Below are 18,188 nucleotides of genomic sequence, written 5' to 3'. Positions count from 1 at the left end.
CAATCAGCAGCCACGCCTTGTTTGAAAAAAGGCGAGAAAAGCCAGGGGTGGGGGAGGGGGCAACTGTTGGGCTACCTGAGGAAAAAAGGCGGGAAAGGTGAAAACGCATCTCGTGTTTGAGGGAGGGAGCAGCCTAAGGTGGCCATTTCCCCCCCTCATGGTGTGCCTTCTTTCCCCTTTCCCAATGTCATTTTTTTTTAGAAAACACACAATAATAGGTGTTATCTTATTTCAGTTCCTCACTGAGCTATGTTTCTAGACTGAGCTATAGGGGTTCCAGATCCTTCCAACCAGGCAATCCAATTTCTCCTCTCCTGCATTGGCCACGATGGCTGGGTATAAGGAGAATGGCCGGTTCTGCCCCCCTTTGCATCCACTGGCTCCTGATTGCCCTCTTGAATCTTTATGATGAACAAGATGGCAAAGACTAACCCTGGTTCCCCCTCTGGGGCCAATCTTTCTCTTTCCCTTAAGAATGGAAGGGCAGCAAAAATGGAGGATAGCCAGGAGGGTCTGGTAGATCCACTTAGCATCCATCACCAGCTGGCTTTTCACAACAGGGCAGCCACTTTGGGTTCCTAAGGGGGGAAAAGATGGTGGACTATGCAATTCTCCAGAGCCATACTTATGGAAACTCTGGCATCTCCACAACAATAGATCCTGACACATTTATTCCAGGAACACATAATTGCTCCCATCAAAACTGGTTCTCCTTGAAGGCCACCTTCCCCAACCTGTTTAGCCATCCTGGTGTGGCAGCTAGAAAGATGGCTTAGGGTAGAGGCGTCCAAAATGGCAATTTTCAGACCTGGGGACTTCAAGTCCCAGAACTCCCATGCTGGCTGGGGAATTCTGGGAGTTGAAGTCCCCAAGCTTTAAAGTTGCCAAGGTTGGACATCCCTGGCTTAGGGCATTGTGGGAACACAGCCATAAACATTCCCAGGATGGACCATTTTCCCTAATTCCTCCTTTCAACAATCCAGGACTAACCAATCCTTTTATTTTTATCAACAGAGGATTGCAACATCCTGTTGGAAAAGGGCATGGCAACTTTGCAAAAGCAAAGGAATCCTCTGGTAGGCATGAGGTGCCTCAAGGCAGATCTCCCCAGGATCGAAATCTAGGATCGTTTGGCCTGGAAGATCAAGGATTTCTTTTTTTTCCAGACTGCGGCCATATTCCCCACCAAAATTGCGACCGAACAGCAATCCCTCATGTTGGTGAAGCGGCTGCTGGCCATCTCCGTCTCCTGCATCACCTATCTCAGGGGCATTTTGCCCGAAAGTGCCTATGGGACGAGATATTTGGATGGTAATGCCCTTTCCACGTATTTGGGGCAAAAAGAAGGAGAAATCCTGCTGGAAAAGGGTTTTGGAAGGATGTGGAAAGCTTGAAGAACATGGAGGTTCCAGAAGAGAAGATAGATCTTTGAGAAGAAGCCCTTCTCCACCTTCAATGGTCCCAGGGACTCCTTGGAGAATCCTTTCTCAGAAAAAAAAATGCATTTAAATGCATGCAAGAAAATATATCAAGTAGGGGTGTCCAAGCTTGGCAACGTTAAGGCCTGTGGACTTCAATTCCCAGAATTCCTTAGCCACCCATGCATGTGGACTTCTGGACCAACTCCCAGAATTCCCTAGCCATGCCTGGCTGGCTGGGGAATTCTGGGAGTTGAAGTCCACAGGTCTTAAAATTGCCACGCTTGGACACACCCCTGATATAAAGGGATAGGTTGGCTTGCAAAGGAATCAATCCTGCTCAAGTAACAATATTGAGGTGTTTTTTTAAAAAAAAAAACATATTGCATATGAAAGGGGAAAAGTTACTTTAAAATTTTCTAAACCAGTGTGAACTTTTTGCTAGGCTGGCCAACAGCAGGAAGTTAAAATAACTGAAACCTTTCTGGGGGGAGGGAAGGGTGGTTTCGTTTCTTATGGAGCAGTTTTTAAAAAATAGTTCCCTTTTTAAGACTATGGGGTGTAGGCTATCGGCATATTCTGCATGGAAAGATCTGGATCTCTGAATCTCCTAATCAGGGAGATTTTGCAGATGCATGATGACATCATACAGATGATGTCATTTCTCTGCACAATGACATCACGAGGGTGATGTCCTTGGCTTCCCCTGAGAGCCATCAAACAAGGCAACAGGGTCTAGAACTCAGCTTTTATAGAAGCAAAATATTTTAGATTAGCCAGCCAAAAGTTTAATGGCAATTAACGCAGGTTTGTGTCTTTCAAGATCTCTGCGTGAAGATCCTAAAAGAGGATAAAAACTGCCCTGGGTCCAGCCAGCTTGTGAAATGGTATGTCTTCTACCATATGCAACTTCCAGTGGCTTTGTGTCCTGTGGCAGGGGTGGCCAGCAGAAAAAGAATGGCATTTTTACTGGAGAAATATTGGTAAACAGTCATGAGTATTATATGGAAAGAGTTGCATAGTTTGGCACCACTGCATATTTTTCATTTCAATTAATACACTTAAAGTATATTTTCAGTTCATGCATCCAAAAGCTAAACTTAAAGCCTCAATCTTATTTGATTTTTTGCAGGATGCTAGGATGTTATGATGCCCTGCAGAAAAAATATGTAAGTTGGCATTTTATCTCTAATGGGCCCCGGTTTTACAAGTATGAAAACGCTTCTAATATCAATTTCTTTCTTGCTTGTCTTTTAAACAGCTCAGATTAATCGTCTTAGCAGTAAGTTTGGCAAAGATATATTCCATATAGGGAAAGAGAACTTTCCTTTTTCTTTGCTTCATTTTCATTTTGCTGTTTATCATTGAATATAGGTCTACACCAACCAGGAGGATCCCCAGGTATGTCTTCCATGTCATTTCTTACAAACTTTGTGATTGGATGCTTTGATTTGGATCAAAACATCTATTAAAATTCTTATAAAGATACTTATTACAAAGAACATTATGATAAAGATGGATACTTAGAGCTCTGCATGGAATCTAACATCAAGATAAAAAGAACCATCAGCACTGGATAAGGAAATGTGTGCTCTTTTGTTCTTGGGGAACAAAATAATTCTTTTTTCCTTATTAAAAATACTTTCCTTGGCACAGAAAATAACAGTGCCAGAGACCCACTAGGTGTCACCCTACTTCTGTATTATATTATAGTAAACATACTGAAGACTGGGTCTTTTGCATCCTTATAGTTTTAGTTGGATCATTGAGAAACCACCTACTTTTTTTATTTTTTTGTGCAAAATGCTGTTCCCAGAATTAATCTTATGCACAAGGCTTTAACATTTATTTCTTGGCATTGCAAAATAGATTTGATTCTGTCATTTCACTCACAGTTCTCCCTCTGAGTGCTAGATAAATAACTGCTGCATTTTGTATTAGACGGTTACAGAATGTTACCAGTTTAAGTTCAAATACACAAACAAAGGACCTTCAATGGATTTCAGAAGGTATGCCTTTATTTTTCCCTCTTCATCAAAGAACTCCAGTAAAATATTTGTTTAGCTATTTGTCCCAGTAAAGTGTGGAGAAATATATGCTTTGATTTTGAAAACTGAACGTTAACCCGGGTGTGTTTGTTGACAAGGAAAGTGCACATTTGTTTCATAACAATTGCCCACTAACAGTTGACTTGTTACAAAGTCTAAATAGGATTGTTGCAACAAATACTATGAAAATAGTGATCTTTGATCACCTCCCAAATTCTGCAGAAATACAAAAGTTGCAAACACAGACTTGCCTGCTAGAATTAAGAAGACCCTTAACTCATCATGCAAGAATGAATAAAGCCCAGCATTTTGTTTCCAGAGGCTGTCAGAAAGGCAGGCTTGCCCCCTCATCCTACTCCCCACAATTGGTATTCATGCCCATATGCCCTTTGACCTTTTAGGTCCCATCCAGCCTTCCTGGTTTGTCCTCCCTGATAGATTTATCTTCCGTGATGAATCTGACTAATTCCCTTTTAAAGCTACTTAAGCGAGTGGAAAGAACAACACCACATTCTATGGAGCAATTGTCATAAATTAGATCGTGGCCTTCTGTGAAAGCATCCTGCCTTTGGTGTGTGATGCTGAATCAGGTTGCACAATGCCACATTCAAGAGAGACACACAATTCTATGTAACATCTCCACATCTTGCATACTTTTATAAACCCCTCTGTTTGTGTCTAATTTCCCTAGACCTCCTTGCCAAGAACTGTTTTGCTGCCCTTGCTGTGTGCTCTTTGGGGTACTTCTTGTCTGCAGACACAGCTAGGCACAAGGGAACAACTTGGGTAGAGCTGAGTTTACAAATTGGCCTTGGGAAGAAAGCTAAAAACTTCAGGATCCTCCTTTTTTTAGGGGAGGGTGATGAACTTATTTGGCCTCATAACACAACTCCGGCTACTTTGTGCTTTTAGTCAGCAGAGTCAATCCAGCATCACATGCGCGGACACTAAGAAAGCAAGTATCCTGCTCATCCGCAAGATTTACATCCTGATGCAAAACCTGGGCCCGCTGCCTGATAACGTCTGCTTGACCATGAAGTTGTTCTATTATGATGAAGGTAACTTTAAAATCTTAATATCGTCTAACGAGGGGGATAGGTCAAAGTAACTAACATGTCTCACCACGGAGCCTGGATTATCTTCTTTCCAGTTACACCGCCCGACTACCAGCCCCCTGGATTCAAAGAGGGCGACTGCGAAGGAATGGCCTTTGAGGGGGAGCCGATGTACCTCAATGTTGGGGAGGTTCCCACCCCTTTTCATATGCTGAAAGTGAAAGTGACCACTGAGAAGGACCGCATGGAGCGTGTGGACAAAGCCATCCTGAAGGAGGACTCCTCCCTTGCTTCCGTGCAAGGCTGGCATCTTCATGAAGGCCAGAACCAAAAAATGGATGTAAGAGTGTTGGGATTTATTTGTATGCTTGAAGGAATCTGTTTTATGTTTTGTAGTAGGTCACAATAGGACTAGATGACCTCCAAGGTCCCTTCCAACTTTATTATTATTATTATCATTACAATCACCTCTCTTCAAAATCACCAGATCAGTTCCGTTTGAAGACATTCTTGTTTGTGTACTTTACACAGGAAGATTTTGTGCTGGAAAATAAAACAGGAGGGCAGAACAACGCAAGCAAGAAGCTGTGCCCTGAAGGTACACATGGCATAAGATTTTTTTTCTGTATCAGAAAAACTAGGTAGTCATCTCCGTTGCCTTGTTTTTTTTGTGTGTGCATCAGATGAAGTTGTGAACTCAGTGCCTTTAATGAACGTCTGAATCATGTATGTTTGAAAAATAAGCATGAGGTTTAAAAAGAAGACAGTGAAACAAATACTCAAATGCTTCTTTTCCCCTCCAGAAAGATGATACAAATATTATGGGTTAAATTCTGCCCCCATGAAAAGTCCTTCTGTCTGGAAAGCATTTTGCTTACATTTCATTATAATTTGTTTGTTTTATTGAATTTATATAGTTGTCTGTCTCATGCATGTGACTCTGGGTGATGCAAATTAAGTTGGGACTGTTTTTTTCAGACTATACATATGGATAAGGTAACATTTAGCTGCCCCAGAGGCTTTGCTAGCCTTGGGAAATGGAGGGAGAGGAACAAATGTGCCGCATCGCAGCCTCTCAGCCCTGTGTGACCCCTTCTACCTAATTTTGAAAATGTATTAAGGCAGTTCAAAAGTTTAATTATCATTTATTCGGTTTTCTGAAGAATTGCATAATCCTTTACAGAACAAAAGCTAATTTGCACAGAGGAGGAGAAAACCACAGAAGAACATCAGAGCTGCCCCATCAGTAATTCTAAGGTACAAAGCTCCGTTTTCTTCTCCAACACCTCTGCTTTCTCCACGGGATAAAATAAGAAAACGGGTTCAGCTACTCGAAGCTGAGGATTGTATCGCAAAAGGGAGAGGAAGCAAGCCTTTTTATGGAGAAAAAAAATCTGTGACACCTGTTCTTAAAGAGGGTGTGGTACGTGACTCTTCAGCCAGAAAAAAAGCAGAAATGTGGTCTGTTAAAGTTTAGCCAGTAACCATTTGGTAGTTTAACTCTTTTTAGGTGGATCATTTAATAAGCAAGACATCAGAACTTGAAGTCACCGAGAGCAGAACCCGAAGCGGAAAGAAATTTCAGCGAAACACAGTAAGCGTTTTATTCTTAAACATGCATTCTTTTAAAAGATCAAGCTGATAGTCACGCAGGCACGACAGTGATTGTTAGTACTAACCGTTCTTAATTTATTGTCCTAAATTACTTTCCTGGTATCTCCATTTTCTTACTGTTCCCATAACTGGGTTGACTTTGTTATGTTTGTTGTTAATGAAAATATTAATTCCTATAACAGATTTTCCTGCAATCCATGATATTATCTTATCCTCTCGCTGATCTTTTCTTCTGAATGTCTTAAGACCGCATGCTAAGTTGCTTAGGCTATTAGGCTGACTTTAAATTTGGACAGCTAGGATCCGAGACGGAAAATTTGAGCATAGCTAAGTAGCAGCCCTCAGTGTCTCTTCTGGTCTCCACACCAACTGTTTAATGAAAAAGTATGAAGTCAAATCAGACCCAGGAAGGCTTCCAGCTTGTCTGCAAGGTGAAGAGAAAAGGGTGCTGATTAAGAGATTAAATAACTGGAGTGAAAGCAGGTTGGGGGGTGGGTTTTATAAAAACTCCCTCCCCGAATTCCCAGTTTCCAGCAGAAAGTGTTCCAGAAAGAACCTTTAGGTCAGTTTGAATCTTTGCAAGCCCTCCCATCCATCATACAAAGTGCTACTAAAAAAAAAAAAAACCTCTTTGCACCAGCCAAATGCCTGATTGATATAAAATTGTCCACCTATAAGCATTGTGGGAAAGATTCTGCCAGAATCAGCAACTTAAGAAGTGCCCTTTAGCATGTACAGCAGGGGAAGTAAATCACATGTCATCAGGACCAAGCTACGGCTTGCCCTCACTGTCGCCACTCGTAGAGAGCCCCTCATTAATTTTTTAGCACGAGCTGAGGAAGAGTAACAGCCTGCAGATGCCTCGCAAGCTGCTTAATAGCCGTCTGCAGGCTCTTCTTCTAGAGTAACAGTTCCTCTGTCTCTGTCAAGGGTGCCGTGGAAAACACAATGCAGAGACCATCAAAGGGTGCCGAAGCTCAGAAGAGAAGGAGCTCAGAACTGGAGAAGCCTGTAAGTGCTTCTGTGGTGCACTTAGACCACCCTCCTTTCCTCCGAGCAGGACTTTTGTGGAACAAATAGAACGTTTGACCTCTGGAAATATTAGTTTTGTAAAGGAGGGGTGGCTTGTGGGACAGTAGAGGCTCACTGTTGCCCATCCATTTAATGTCTCTGCACATTTGCCTTGCAGTTCTTTACTCACACTTGCTCCCAGGTAAGTGTGCCTTGGAGCGCAGCCACAGTCAGAAACACACTCGGCAAAATAAGCGAGCAAAGTTGGAGCTGCTGAAATGAATCCAGCCAGGGATGTGACAAGCTCAAATCCATGGCACTGAGCACAGCTCTGGCTCTGCTTGAAGCTCTGGAGCCATCTCAGAATAGTTGTTCTGGAGGTGAACAGCCACACATTTATGCATGTAATAGGTGTGACACCAAAGATAGCCAGGCCTTCTTAGGAGCCTGCAGGTGTCTCTTTTTGGGCCGTGTAAAGTTTGGGACTTTACAAGGATTCTCTGACAATTCCCTCTGCTACAACCACTTGTTTTTTTTTTAATAGAATAATCTGTATTTTTGCCTAATAATAAACTTCCCCACCCTTCTCACTTCCCCATTGATGGAGGATCAACCTACTTTGGATAGTGGTATCCACCTTATTACTTATATTCCAAGCTACTTCCCGCAACGTTAGCAAGGCTTAATTCTCAATTAAATCCACATACATTCATTGAAACGATACCCTAAATCTTAAACAAGTTGGCTGGAGAAGGCCAATCTTGCATTTTTCGGCCGAATCCTCCATTTAATCTCCATCGATGTTTTTATTGACGTTATGCCACATTCTTCATGTTTACCGAAGAATAAGTCCTCTAAAGTTCAGCCACGCTTGCATGATGTGAAACGCAGGCCAGATTGCAGCCAAATACACCTTTCCCCCCCACCACCTTTTTTTGCAGCAGTGGCTGAGAATTTACAGACCTTTTCTCATCACCTCCAGCCTAAGTAAAGAATTACATGTTCTGGCATTTCCCTTGTATAAATGAGTGGCTGTTAATGCTCATGGCGCTTTCAGATCTAATGGCAAACAGAGGACAAAAGAAAAAAAAAGAAAGAAGTAATAGAACATACTGGCTGGAATAGATTAGCTCCAAAGGGAAGCTGAGTTGCGATTGCAGTTGTGATTGTGTATTAAATGGGCAAACATTTTCCCAGGCTCTTTGGGCGCCCCGTCCTCTGCAAAGAGAAGCAGGGTTTAAAATGTGTATTTGATTTCACTTCATTAAACCTCAGAGAGGGAAAGATTTGCCTGTTAGTAGCATCAAGACCTTCCCTTAAAACGAGGGAGGGGTATTAGGTATGTTTGCCGCCTTGATTTATTTATCAAAATAATAAAGGTGGGATCTAAAGAAATGAGTAGAATAAATAAAAACCATTCACAGACCCGCTGGCTTAAAAACGCCTCCGCTCAGCAATTCAGCCAAGACCAAATAATTTATCTGCAATCAATGAAAGCGAAAACAATAAAAGGGAGGAGAAGGAAGAGGGAATTCTCACGAAACAATTCATATTCTGCAGACGATACATCTGTTTTTGGCTCCCCCCCCCACCTCCAGGTTCATCCTCTGGATTTCTCTTCTAGCCAAGAGCTCAGTCCCAAGCGGAGAAAAATCAGCCAGCCCACGGAAGCATTCTAGAGAGGCGCTTTTCGTTTTCCTTTCCGCTGTTTTTCTCCCAGCTGCTGGTCTTCCGAGGCTTTAAAGGAGGTGTTTTGAAAAGATTAAAGCCACTGACATTGACGGGGCTCCTGTTTTTATTCTGTTTGAAGGCGCGCGCCTTTCACAGGGAGAGATTTCCCACCAGGCTGGGAAAATAAAGGGGTCGCAGGTGGTCCTCGAGTTACAGCCATAACGGAGCCCAACATTTTTGCTGCTAAACGAGACAGCAGTTCAGTGATTTTTGCCCCATTTTATAACCACAGTGGTTAAGTGAGTTGTTAACTTGGGAACACGGTCATTAAGTGAATCGGGCTTCCTCCCTTGACTTGGTCAGAAGGTCGCAAAGGAGAACCCCTCGACCTCTGGATTCTGTGACCATCGCAAAGACGAGTCAGTTGCCAAGTGTCCGAGCTTTGATCCGGCGGCCACAGGGATGCCGGGATGGCCCCTTTTTTCAGTCCGGTTGTAACTGCGGATGGTCCCTAAACGAACCGCTGTAAGTCGAGGACTGAGCTGCATTGTCCTGACCAGGCCTGGGACCCCTTCCTGCCACCAGGGCCCCCTTTGGCCCCTCAAAGCCAGGCCGGGGAATGGGGCGGTGGAGGGGAAAAAACTTTGGGTCCCCCAAGATGGCGGGCAGGGTGGAGACCCCCCAAGTAAGTGCGCCAGGGAGGGGCTCTGTGGGGGGAGAGAGAGCGGGGCGCCCCTCCCAGGGCTTCTTCTGGAGCCCCTCCCTCCCCCCGCTTTCCCGCCTTTTTCTCCTCAGCTCCCCCCCAGGCCTCTCTTCTGGCCAAGCCCTGTTGGAATCAGCACCTCCAGACCCCACTGGCCAAGCCAGGATTTAACCAGGGTCTGTTCAGCGCAAGGCCCCTGCTGGAGCCACCCACTAGGCCTCCCTGGGGCTTGTGGAGGCCTGGAAGACTGCCCCTGCAGCTGGAGGCTCCCCCGGGCCCTCAGGAACCCAGGGCCGGCCTTTCCTGGGCCGGGGTCTCCCTCAGGCGGGTCTGTGTGGGGGGAGGGGAGGGCGAAGGGGGGTCTCCTGAGCCCCTCTGCGCCTTTTGGTGGGAAGGGAAAAAAAGGCCCTTTCAGAAACAGATGAGGTTTATTTATTTGTTTTTATTTCATTTATTTACATTTGTTTGCTTATTGTATGTTTTAAACCGTCGCCTCCCCTTCACGGTGGGGCACTCTGCCGCCCCCTCCCCTTCGCAAGCCCCCACCGACCCATTCCCCCCCCCTTGATTTCCCCTCAGCTCTGCCTGGCCGGCCAGAGAGCCACTCTCCGCGGCCCCATTGGCTGCCGCGCCCGTCCATCAGGCGGGCTGGTCCCACCCCCTCCCGGACCATCCATCCTGCCCCCTTGGCACGTTTGCGAGTGGCCCGCGGGGGAGGGGGAAGAGGGGGAGAAGGGAGGGAGGGAGAGGGAAGCCCTGCCTCCCCCGGCAGCCGATTGGCGCTTTCCGTGGCTGCCGCTGCTCCCATTGGCCCTCGGCGCGGCTACTGGGATATGTTTCCCGGGGACACCAGGAAGCGATGGGGGAGAAGCCTTTGGGGCTTTTCTTCTCAGCTCCTTCCTCCCCGTAGGTGAACCCGGAAGTCGGCTACCGGGGCTGCCGCTGCCCCAGGCGGAGAAGGGCGAGGAGGGAGGTTGAGCAGCGGCTGGGAAGGCAGAGCCAGGAGTGCGGGTAAGGGTTGGTGGGGGAGGGAGGGAAGCAAAGCAGCCATAGCATGGGAAGGGGGAACAATTTCTTCCATTGGCAGGTGCAGTTGGAAGGGGGGGTGGCGGGCTTCTCTTCTGCGCCCCCCAAATGGGGAGCCAGCCCTGCCTGTGACTTGCAAATGAGGAGGGTGTTGTGCAAAAGGGGCTGGGGTAGGCCGTGCAGTCCCCTCGATCTTTGTAGTGTAGGGAAAACCCAGGTCTCTATCTGGGGAGAGAGAAAGAGAGAGAGAGAGAGAAAAAACCCACGTGTATTCAAGCCCTTTTCCCTTGGAAGCTTTGCTTCTTGTGAAACTGGAGTTGGGATGGCTTGTTTCTCCTTTCCGCCTCCACCTCTCAAGGGGTCACCTTTTAAACTGACATTTGCTATGATTTATTTCCACAGGAGAGGCTCAGGAATACAGCCAAGCCACCTTTTCAAACCCTTTTCTTTTCTGCCCTGTGGCTGCCACATATACAGTTCCTCTTTCATAACATGCAAGGGGATGTTCTCACCTGAGGCAGCCAGGTTCTTGTTTGCTCAAGCTTGGGCCCTTTTTCATGGACTAAGCACTCCCTGAATTTTTTATAAAGACATTTTTTATCTTTGCTCTCAAAACCTGGCTGGGGAAAAAAGTGAGAGTCTTTATATCAGGTTCTTTGGCAAAATGGTTACTCAATAAGGACTATCATCCTGTAGTTCTTTCTGACTTTAACTTGTTGCCTTTATAAGATGGGTGAAATGTTATCCTTTCTGTGGATAGCATTTAGAAAAAGGACATGGGGGGGGGGAAATAGCTTTTGGATTATATTGGTACTACAGGTCCCTGAATTCTCACTGAGGTAGGAATTCTCGGAACTCTGGTCCAACACATCTGGATCCCAAGGAAACCGAGTTTAGAACTTGCTTGCAATCCACCCTTGCTAAGCTAATAAGCAAAACTTGTATGTTGTTTTATAAAATGATTAGCCTGTTGTTTTCAAGCCCCTGTGGTCATTATTCGATACTTCACTTACTTGTGGTTGATTCATTAAATCATGATTGAGCAAACTGTGGCTTGGCGTAATAGATGAGCTGTTTTTTGAAGGTTGTGGAATTCACTCAGAAGGAATCGTGTCTTCGAAGCGTGGATCTGTTCCTCACTTCCCTACAGAGAATGCATTCTAGGTTGTGGGGATTGGGTCAAGTGTGGGGCAGGGAGTTGCTGTGGTTTCTTCACTCAGGCCTTTGAGAGTGGTAGGTGAGCTCAGATGGCACAGTCGGCAGCTGCTTACACAATTACATTTCCGTTAGGCTTACAGACCAGCAGAGAAGCCATGACAACTTTGATCCACCGAGGAAAACGTGTGGAAGTTGGAAGGAACGCAGACAAGCGGGTGGAGGATGAAGAACATGCCATGGTCAACCAGATTGTGGGCGAAGAGGACTCCGGAGACTCCAAAGACATCCGCCTCACCCTCATGGAAGAGATCTTGCTTTTGGGTCTGAAGGACAAAGAGGTAGGATCCGACTGGATCTCTCGCGTTTGGGGTCCTTTCCTACTCATGGTAATTCCGGCAGTTATCGATCTGTGCCATCTCTTTTCCCAAGAAGGCTCCTGACAACATACAAAATTTAGATTTGTAAACAACAAAACATACTCAGAAATAACCTCCAGAGTGATACAATATGGTAACAACTGGGCACAACTAAAACAACTTTCCTAAACAAGGCAGGTTTCAACAGCAACATTAAGAAAAACAACAGAGCAGCTTTGCACCATTATGTGAAGGAGCAGAGAAAAATTCTGTCAAGTTAAGTTAGAAAATTCAAATTCAGGGTTGGGTTCTGCTTCCTCTTTGACAAGGTCCCTGGAGATTCATTTGGGATTTTAGCAATGCTTTTACCAAGGAGTGGAGTTCATTATGATGGGTGGTTTACATTTTAAACCAGCGGTAAACTGATCCCTCTGATTTTTTTTTTAACCAGCAAACCAGTTTGCCAAGGTTTTTTTTGCCAACACCAAGGCTCATAACCTTCCCCTAATTAGAAAAGTTTGATGAGACTAAGAAGCAGTATGAGAGAAATAAAACTTCCCAAGGATCTCCTTGGCCATTGCTGATCCAGTTATCAGTACTAATGTATTCCTGGCTTGATCAGTCAACAATGTCAGGCTACGTCCTGAAATTTAATTTAATTTAACGCCATTGGCAGGAGAAGAGAAGCTTTCTCTTGATCCAGTTCTCAACAAACAGAACTTGATTTAATGAAAAAACCAGGAAACAGCAGTACGTGTCTGCTTGGCTGTCTTCCTTCAGGGCGGAACAAGGGAAAATTGCTACATATTTTTGCTACTCAAGTAGGTGTGCAGAAACTACCGTAATTTTGGGCATCACAGATGGAAAACGCTTCTCTCTAAGACAGTGGTTCTCAACCTGTGGGTCGGGACCCCATTTGGGGTCGAATGACCATTTCAGGGGGTCACCAAACCATGCTGTCTGCCATTTTTTTCCCTTTTCCCTAGCTGTCCTACTCCCTCTTATTGGTGGCCACACCCACTTGGGGGTCACCACAACATGGGGACCTGTATTATGGGGTCACGGCATTAGAAAGGTTGAGAATCACTGCTCTAAGAAGTTGCATTTGGAGGCTGTTCATAACAAAGCAGCATTTAACCTTGGTGTGTTGTGTACGTAACTCCTTGACCTGGGGGGACACCATTTAAATTACAGCGTCCTAATTCCAGCTGCACCTGTTCTGTGACTTTCTCTCAGGAGCTTCATGGGGATGGAAGTTCCACGTGGCAAGTTTGCTCAGGGAGAAACTGGTCCTGCCTTTCCATGATTAGCGTATAGTAGCCAGATGTAGCTTCCATCCTGGATTTCCTAACCTTGCAGACCTGGAAGCTAATTGTAATAGACTGAATGGGGGGGGGAACCCCAAAAACGTTGCTGCAGGATTGTAGAAGAATGCCTGGTCTTTTTTTTTTTTTTTTTTTTTACAGTAGGGGATACCAGATTAAATCACTAAATAAAAGAATTGATGGGATAAACTTCTTTTTTTTACTGTACTTTAAGGACAGGATTCCCAAGACCTGTAGCTGGGATGTGCTTCTCTCGGTTGTAAAAAGGTGCAGCAAAATCCTTTGTCTTGTGTTGTTTTTGACTGTCAGAAATCCTACAGGACAGATGGACAGTAAAATTGTGTTTGGCTTGAAATGGGAGTCAAAAGGAATTAAATTCCAATTTAATTCAAAGATAAGCTAGAATCGCTTTGCATCTGAACAGAGCTGAAAGGGACCTTGGAGGTCTTCTAGTCCAACCCCCTACTCAAGCAGGAGACCACATTCCATATATACCATTTGCTTTGTTGCAATGGTGATAGAAAAGTCCACTTCCTTTTCTTTTTATTACGATTTGTTATCAACCCTTTAGGAGAAAGAAGAGATGCAAAATGAGAGAAAGAAAAAAAAAAGTAGGAAGAGCACAGACTAAAATGCCAAGAGATTTATAAGCATCATAAAACTGAATGAATGGAGGGCAGATTTTCAAAGGAACACTGAGTTCTACATATTCAATTATTTTGTGTTATTTAAAAACTACAGATGGTTGTTAAAATCCCATTTTTCCTCCATTACTTTCACAAAATATGTAACGATTTAATTGGATGTTGAGAAGGAGAGGGAAGTTGGTGTTGTAGGAGTATTTGCGTATTTGAGAGATTGGTAATTGGTGTGTGTGTTCTGGACATACAGGAACCGTGAAATCTCTGTTTGCTTTTCTATTTGAGTTGACATTTCAGCCAAAAGTTCTCTGCCAGAATTGTTTCCGGTATAACCTTCCCATCTGCTGTCAAACGTGGCAATGTAATCTAAGGAAATATATTATTAATCTAGCTGAGATTTTTTTTTTTTTAAAAAAAGCAGTTAATCATGGCTAGCATGCCTGGTTATTAGGCATAGTTACCAAGTTTGCAATCCTTATCCTAATTGACTTACAATTATATAATCTTGGAATCACCAGGCAAAAGAAAAAAAAATGAACAGACTGGATACGATACAACTGATTTTTTTTTTCCACGCTTGCCTGACGCAAGAATGCAGGTGGTAAAAATATGACACTGAATTCAGCCTATCTAAATGCCGAGGATTAATATCTTGAATTTAAACTCTGCACCTACGTCTTCCTACTTGATGCACATTTTCTGAAAACCTGAATTGAATGCTAGTTTTGCTGCTACTTTCATACCCTTTTGTCGGGACTTTTCCTCACATTATTAAATCGACAAGTAAGGGAGGACCTAGGGCTGATGTTTTGTATATCAGGATGTATAACAGTTTTGTTACATATGCTGTGGAGTTAGTCTGCTGGTCAAGTCTGGCGGGACCAGGGTGGTTTGTGGCAAACCTGTGTGTGCACTTTTGGGACGGCTGAGCTCCCTCGGTTGACTTCTGCTTTCTGCTCCTCTCAGGGCTACACATCTTTCTGGAACGACTGCATTTCCTCGGGACTGCGCGGGGGAATCCTCATTGAGCTCGCCATGCGAGGCAGGATACAGCTGGAGCCCCAGTCCATGAGGAAAAAACGGCTGCTGGATCGAAAAGTAAGCTTTGGCCTTCCTGGTTTGCCCGGGCACTGCAGGGCTGCTGGGTCTCCACCTCTTCAGCACCTGGACCCCGTTTTCTTCGCCCACTCAGGTCCTCATGAAATCAGATGCCCCGACTGGAGATGTCCTCCTGGACGAGACGCTCCGCCATCTGAAGGCCACGGAGACAGCCGAGACGGTGCAGACCTGGATTGAACTGCTCACAGGTGAGAGAGATTGGACAGCTGCCTTGTGTGGCTGCGGTCCTCGCCTCTCTGACGGCAGCCCCTGGCCCCATGCAGAGCGCTTGCCTTGTCCTGCAGCTGCTTCTGAAGCAGCTCTGGGGGTGACACCCTTCACTGGGCCGGGGTCACGCCTTGCAGTGAGTCTGGGTTTCATGGAAACAGTTGAAATTTGGCTCAGTTGCAACTCACGGTTTCAAGCCATCACAGCCCAAAGTTTTGTTTTTTTTTTAAAAAAAAGAGAATCGAATAACTGCTGTACTTTTATAGCTCAGTTGCAACGCGTAGATTTCGACAGAAGGAAAATGAATGAATTGTTAAATTGGTGAAGAAACCAGCATTAGGGACACATTCAGCCATCAACCATTGTCTAGAAATGGCAGTGATCATCAATCCCAAGGAAGAAATCAAATTAGGTTTTCCAAGAGTTGGGATTCTGCCCATTGTCTCATTTTCATGAGCTTTTTTCACTTTGTCCAAAGTGTTGGATGTAACGTTACCTAGAGGTAAATAGGGAATCCGTTTTAGTCACCCCGGAATAGAAAACCATATATTTTGGAGGTTGTCTTCAAAACCTAGGATTGAAGAGAATAAAGGGGAGAGAGAAGTTTCAGGCAGGCCTGTCCAAAAGCTGTTGGGGGCTTCCTTCATAATTTGCCCACAGAGGGAACTTTTGGAAGATTCAGACAGTCCTGACTCCGAACGGTTCCCTCCCTCGCAGGTGAAACCTGGAATCCCTTCAAGCTGCAGTACCAGCTGCGCAACGTCCGCGAGCGGATTGCCAAGAACCTGGTGGAGAAGGGCATCTTGACCACCGAGAAGCAGAACTTCCTCCTCTTCGACATGACCACCCACCCGGTCACCAACACCACGGAGAAGCAGCGGCTGGTGAAGAGGCTGCAGGAGAGCGTCCTGGACAGGTGGGTCAACGACCCCCACCGCATGGACAGGAGGACTTTGGCGCTGCTGGTCCTGGCCCACGCCTCGGACGTGCTGGAGAACGTCTTCGCCAGCCTGGTGGATGAGAAGTACGATGTGGCTATGAATAGGTCCAAGGATCTGATGGATAGGGACCCTGAGGTGGAGGCCGCCAAGGCAGCGGGCGCCGAGATGATCTGGGCTGTGTTGGCGGCCTTCAATAAATCCTAAGCCCTCCCGGCGAGCAAAGTGGTTCCAAGCGGCTTCGGCCCTTTGTCCTCCAGGAGGCTTGGTGGTGTCCTCCCACCTTCCTGGGCCGGAGCTTTTGGCGACCGTGGCTAGCCAGGCCCACCATCGGCCTCTGAAGCTGGGCCTGGGGAGCTCATTCTGTTACAGGGACAGCCCTGCCTTCACCGCCAGCCCCACCGTCACACCTTCTTCGAGGGATCCGGGGATCAGCCAAGACGTTTGTGCATTGCTCTTCCTCCCCCTGGTTCATTTTTTTCTGAGACCCCAACTTAAAACAGAGGAGGGGCTGTGTCTGGAACAAAAAGACAGTTCTTTCTCTCTGGCCCCCTCCTCTTTCCCTTCAATTCCTCCTCTCTTTTTTTGCCGTATTGAGGAGGGGGATTCCTTTTGGCGGGTGTGCTTGTTCCCTTCCCCTTTTTTAATTTCAGGATCTCAACCTCCTTTTTTTGTCTTGCCAGTTTTTTTCTTCTTCTCCTTCTCCCCCTCCTCCTCCTCCTCCTCCTTCTTCTTCTTCTGGAATCCAAGTTCCTTTGCTTTTTTTTTTTCCCTTGTGCTGTCCTTGCATTTGTTGAATTACAGCACAAGTTTCTATGCAATCTCGGCCATGTTTGGTTTCTGCTTTTTGAGACTAAAGGTTGCTCAGAGAGTCCTGGCAAGGAGCAGGTTGTCTCCTCCTGGTATAGCCGTTCAGATGCACCCCGGTTACATTGAAGTGCATCTAATTTAAGAGTTCAACCCCCAAATACTTGTGCTGACAGCAACCGAAGCCAGGACACATTGTACAAAACTGGTTAGGCTTGCATAGTTCCCAACCAGGTTTTTCCTGGAAGGGGCCGGGATTAAAACCCATTCTATTTTATTCAACTATATTGTGAGACTTTTAAGAGGTCCATTGGCCTCGGGGGGGGGGGGACAGGACACTTTAGAGCCTCTTTTCAGAACCATGAGATCTAGAAACTTGACGCTACGTAAAATTGTACCTTAATGCTTGTGGTTCTGCTTGCAACTCTGTGTCCTTTAGTTTAGTGCCTTACCGTGAGTTCACAGTTCACAGAGGTGTATTTGGGCTGCCTGAGCCACCAGTTAGAGCCGACCCTTTGAACCCAGTTGATGCCCTCGACGTTCAGGGCCGAGCCTACAGTGTTTCAGGATCTTGAGAAACATGGTTTCTGTGGGTTTGTAGTCTCTAGAGGCCACTGCCTTGTTATTAAACTCTTTCCTTTCCTTTGAAAGTTGTCATTGTGTTCCCTTGCCATTTTTTTTTATTTTTTATTTTTGCTTAAGTTAGAAAATTGCGGGAGGTTTAAGACCGTTTAAAGCAGATTTTAAAGCCCGCTCAACATTTCCTCCAGTGTCGTAGATGGAGGAAGAAATATGGATTGGAAAATTCAGAAGAATCTTCAGGCTGGATGGGAAGAGTAAAAAGGTTGCAGAAGCTAGGTAAGTCGGTCGAGAATCCCTACTAATGCGTGGAATTGGTTTACTAATTTGGCGCAGCAGAACCCGTTTCGTTGACTCACTTCCCAGGTACCCTTGACCTCGGACTTGGCTTTAAAAAAAATCACCCCACTTCCCCATAACCTCCCCCCCATCCCTGCCCGTAAAGCAGAGCGCTCCGTTGTGCTTCAGTTTAAGGACAGTTTACTTTCTCTGAATAACATTTGACCACAAAC

The 18,188-nt window shown here is 45.5% G+C and overlaps 2 protein-coding genes across 5 annotated transcripts; both read left to right on the top strand.

Moving 5' to 3' along the window:
- Nucleotides 1-79: 79 nt before the first annotated feature.
- HORMAD1 (HORMA domain containing 1) lies at nucleotides 80-8,932 on the top strand. 3 transcript variants are annotated; one of them, XM_039363230.1, is made up of 15 exons: nucleotides 80-97; nucleotides 1,015-1,076; nucleotides 1,167-1,311; nucleotides 2,242-2,305; nucleotides 2,551-2,587; nucleotides 2,680-2,700; nucleotides 2,793-2,819; nucleotides 3,360-3,427; nucleotides 4,379-4,524; nucleotides 4,617-4,861; nucleotides 5,053-5,119; nucleotides 5,705-5,778; nucleotides 6,032-6,115; nucleotides 7,066-7,146; nucleotides 8,745-8,932. In XM_039363230.1, the coding sequence occupies exons 2-15, from the start codon at nucleotides 1,044-1,046 to the stop codon at nucleotides 8,823-8,825; spliced, it is 1,173 nt and encodes a 390-aa protein (XP_039219164.1). In that variant the 5' UTR covers nucleotides 80-97; nucleotides 1,015-1,043; the 3' UTR covers nucleotides 8,826-8,932. The 3 variants fall into 3 exon arrangements, with proteins under 3 accessions (XP_039219164.1, XP_039219162.1, XP_039219163.1); XM_039363228.1 differs by lacking the exon at nucleotides 80-97 and adding an exon at nucleotides 121-160; XM_039363229.1 differs by lacking the exon at nucleotides 80-97 and adding an exon at nucleotides 125-138.
- Nucleotides 6,052-17,750, top strand: GOLPH3L (golgi phosphoprotein 3 like). Of its 2 annotated transcripts, none has more exons than XM_039363234.1 (5): nucleotides 6,052-6,115; nucleotides 11,837-12,042; nucleotides 14,993-15,124; nucleotides 15,219-15,333; nucleotides 16,070-17,750. In XM_039363234.1, the coding sequence occupies exons 2-5, from the start codon at nucleotides 11,860-11,862 to the stop codon at nucleotides 16,495-16,497; spliced, it is 858 nt and encodes a 285-aa protein (XP_039219168.1). In that variant the 5' UTR covers nucleotides 6,052-6,115; nucleotides 11,837-11,859; the 3' UTR covers nucleotides 16,498-17,750. The 2 variants fall into 2 exon arrangements, with proteins under 2 accessions (XP_039219168.1, XP_039219167.1); XM_039363233.1 differs by lacking the exon at nucleotides 6,052-6,115 and adding an exon at nucleotides 10,354-10,531.
- The last annotated feature ends 438 nt before the right edge of the window (nucleotides 17,751-18,188 follow it).

The sequence above is a fragment of the Crotalus tigris genome, unplaced genomic scaffold (genome assembly GCF_016545835.1).
Source record: "Crotalus tigris isolate CLP2741 ecotype Arizona unplaced genomic scaffold, ASM1654583v1 scf7180000019553.37968852642:3898890, whole genome shotgun sequence".
In the NCBI taxonomy this organism is placed as follows: Eukaryota; Metazoa; Chordata; class Lepidosauria; order Squamata; family Viperidae; genus Crotalus; species Crotalus tigris.
Note: the sequence above shows the minus strand (reverse complement) of the source record. Positions and strands in the feature narration are given on the sequence as shown.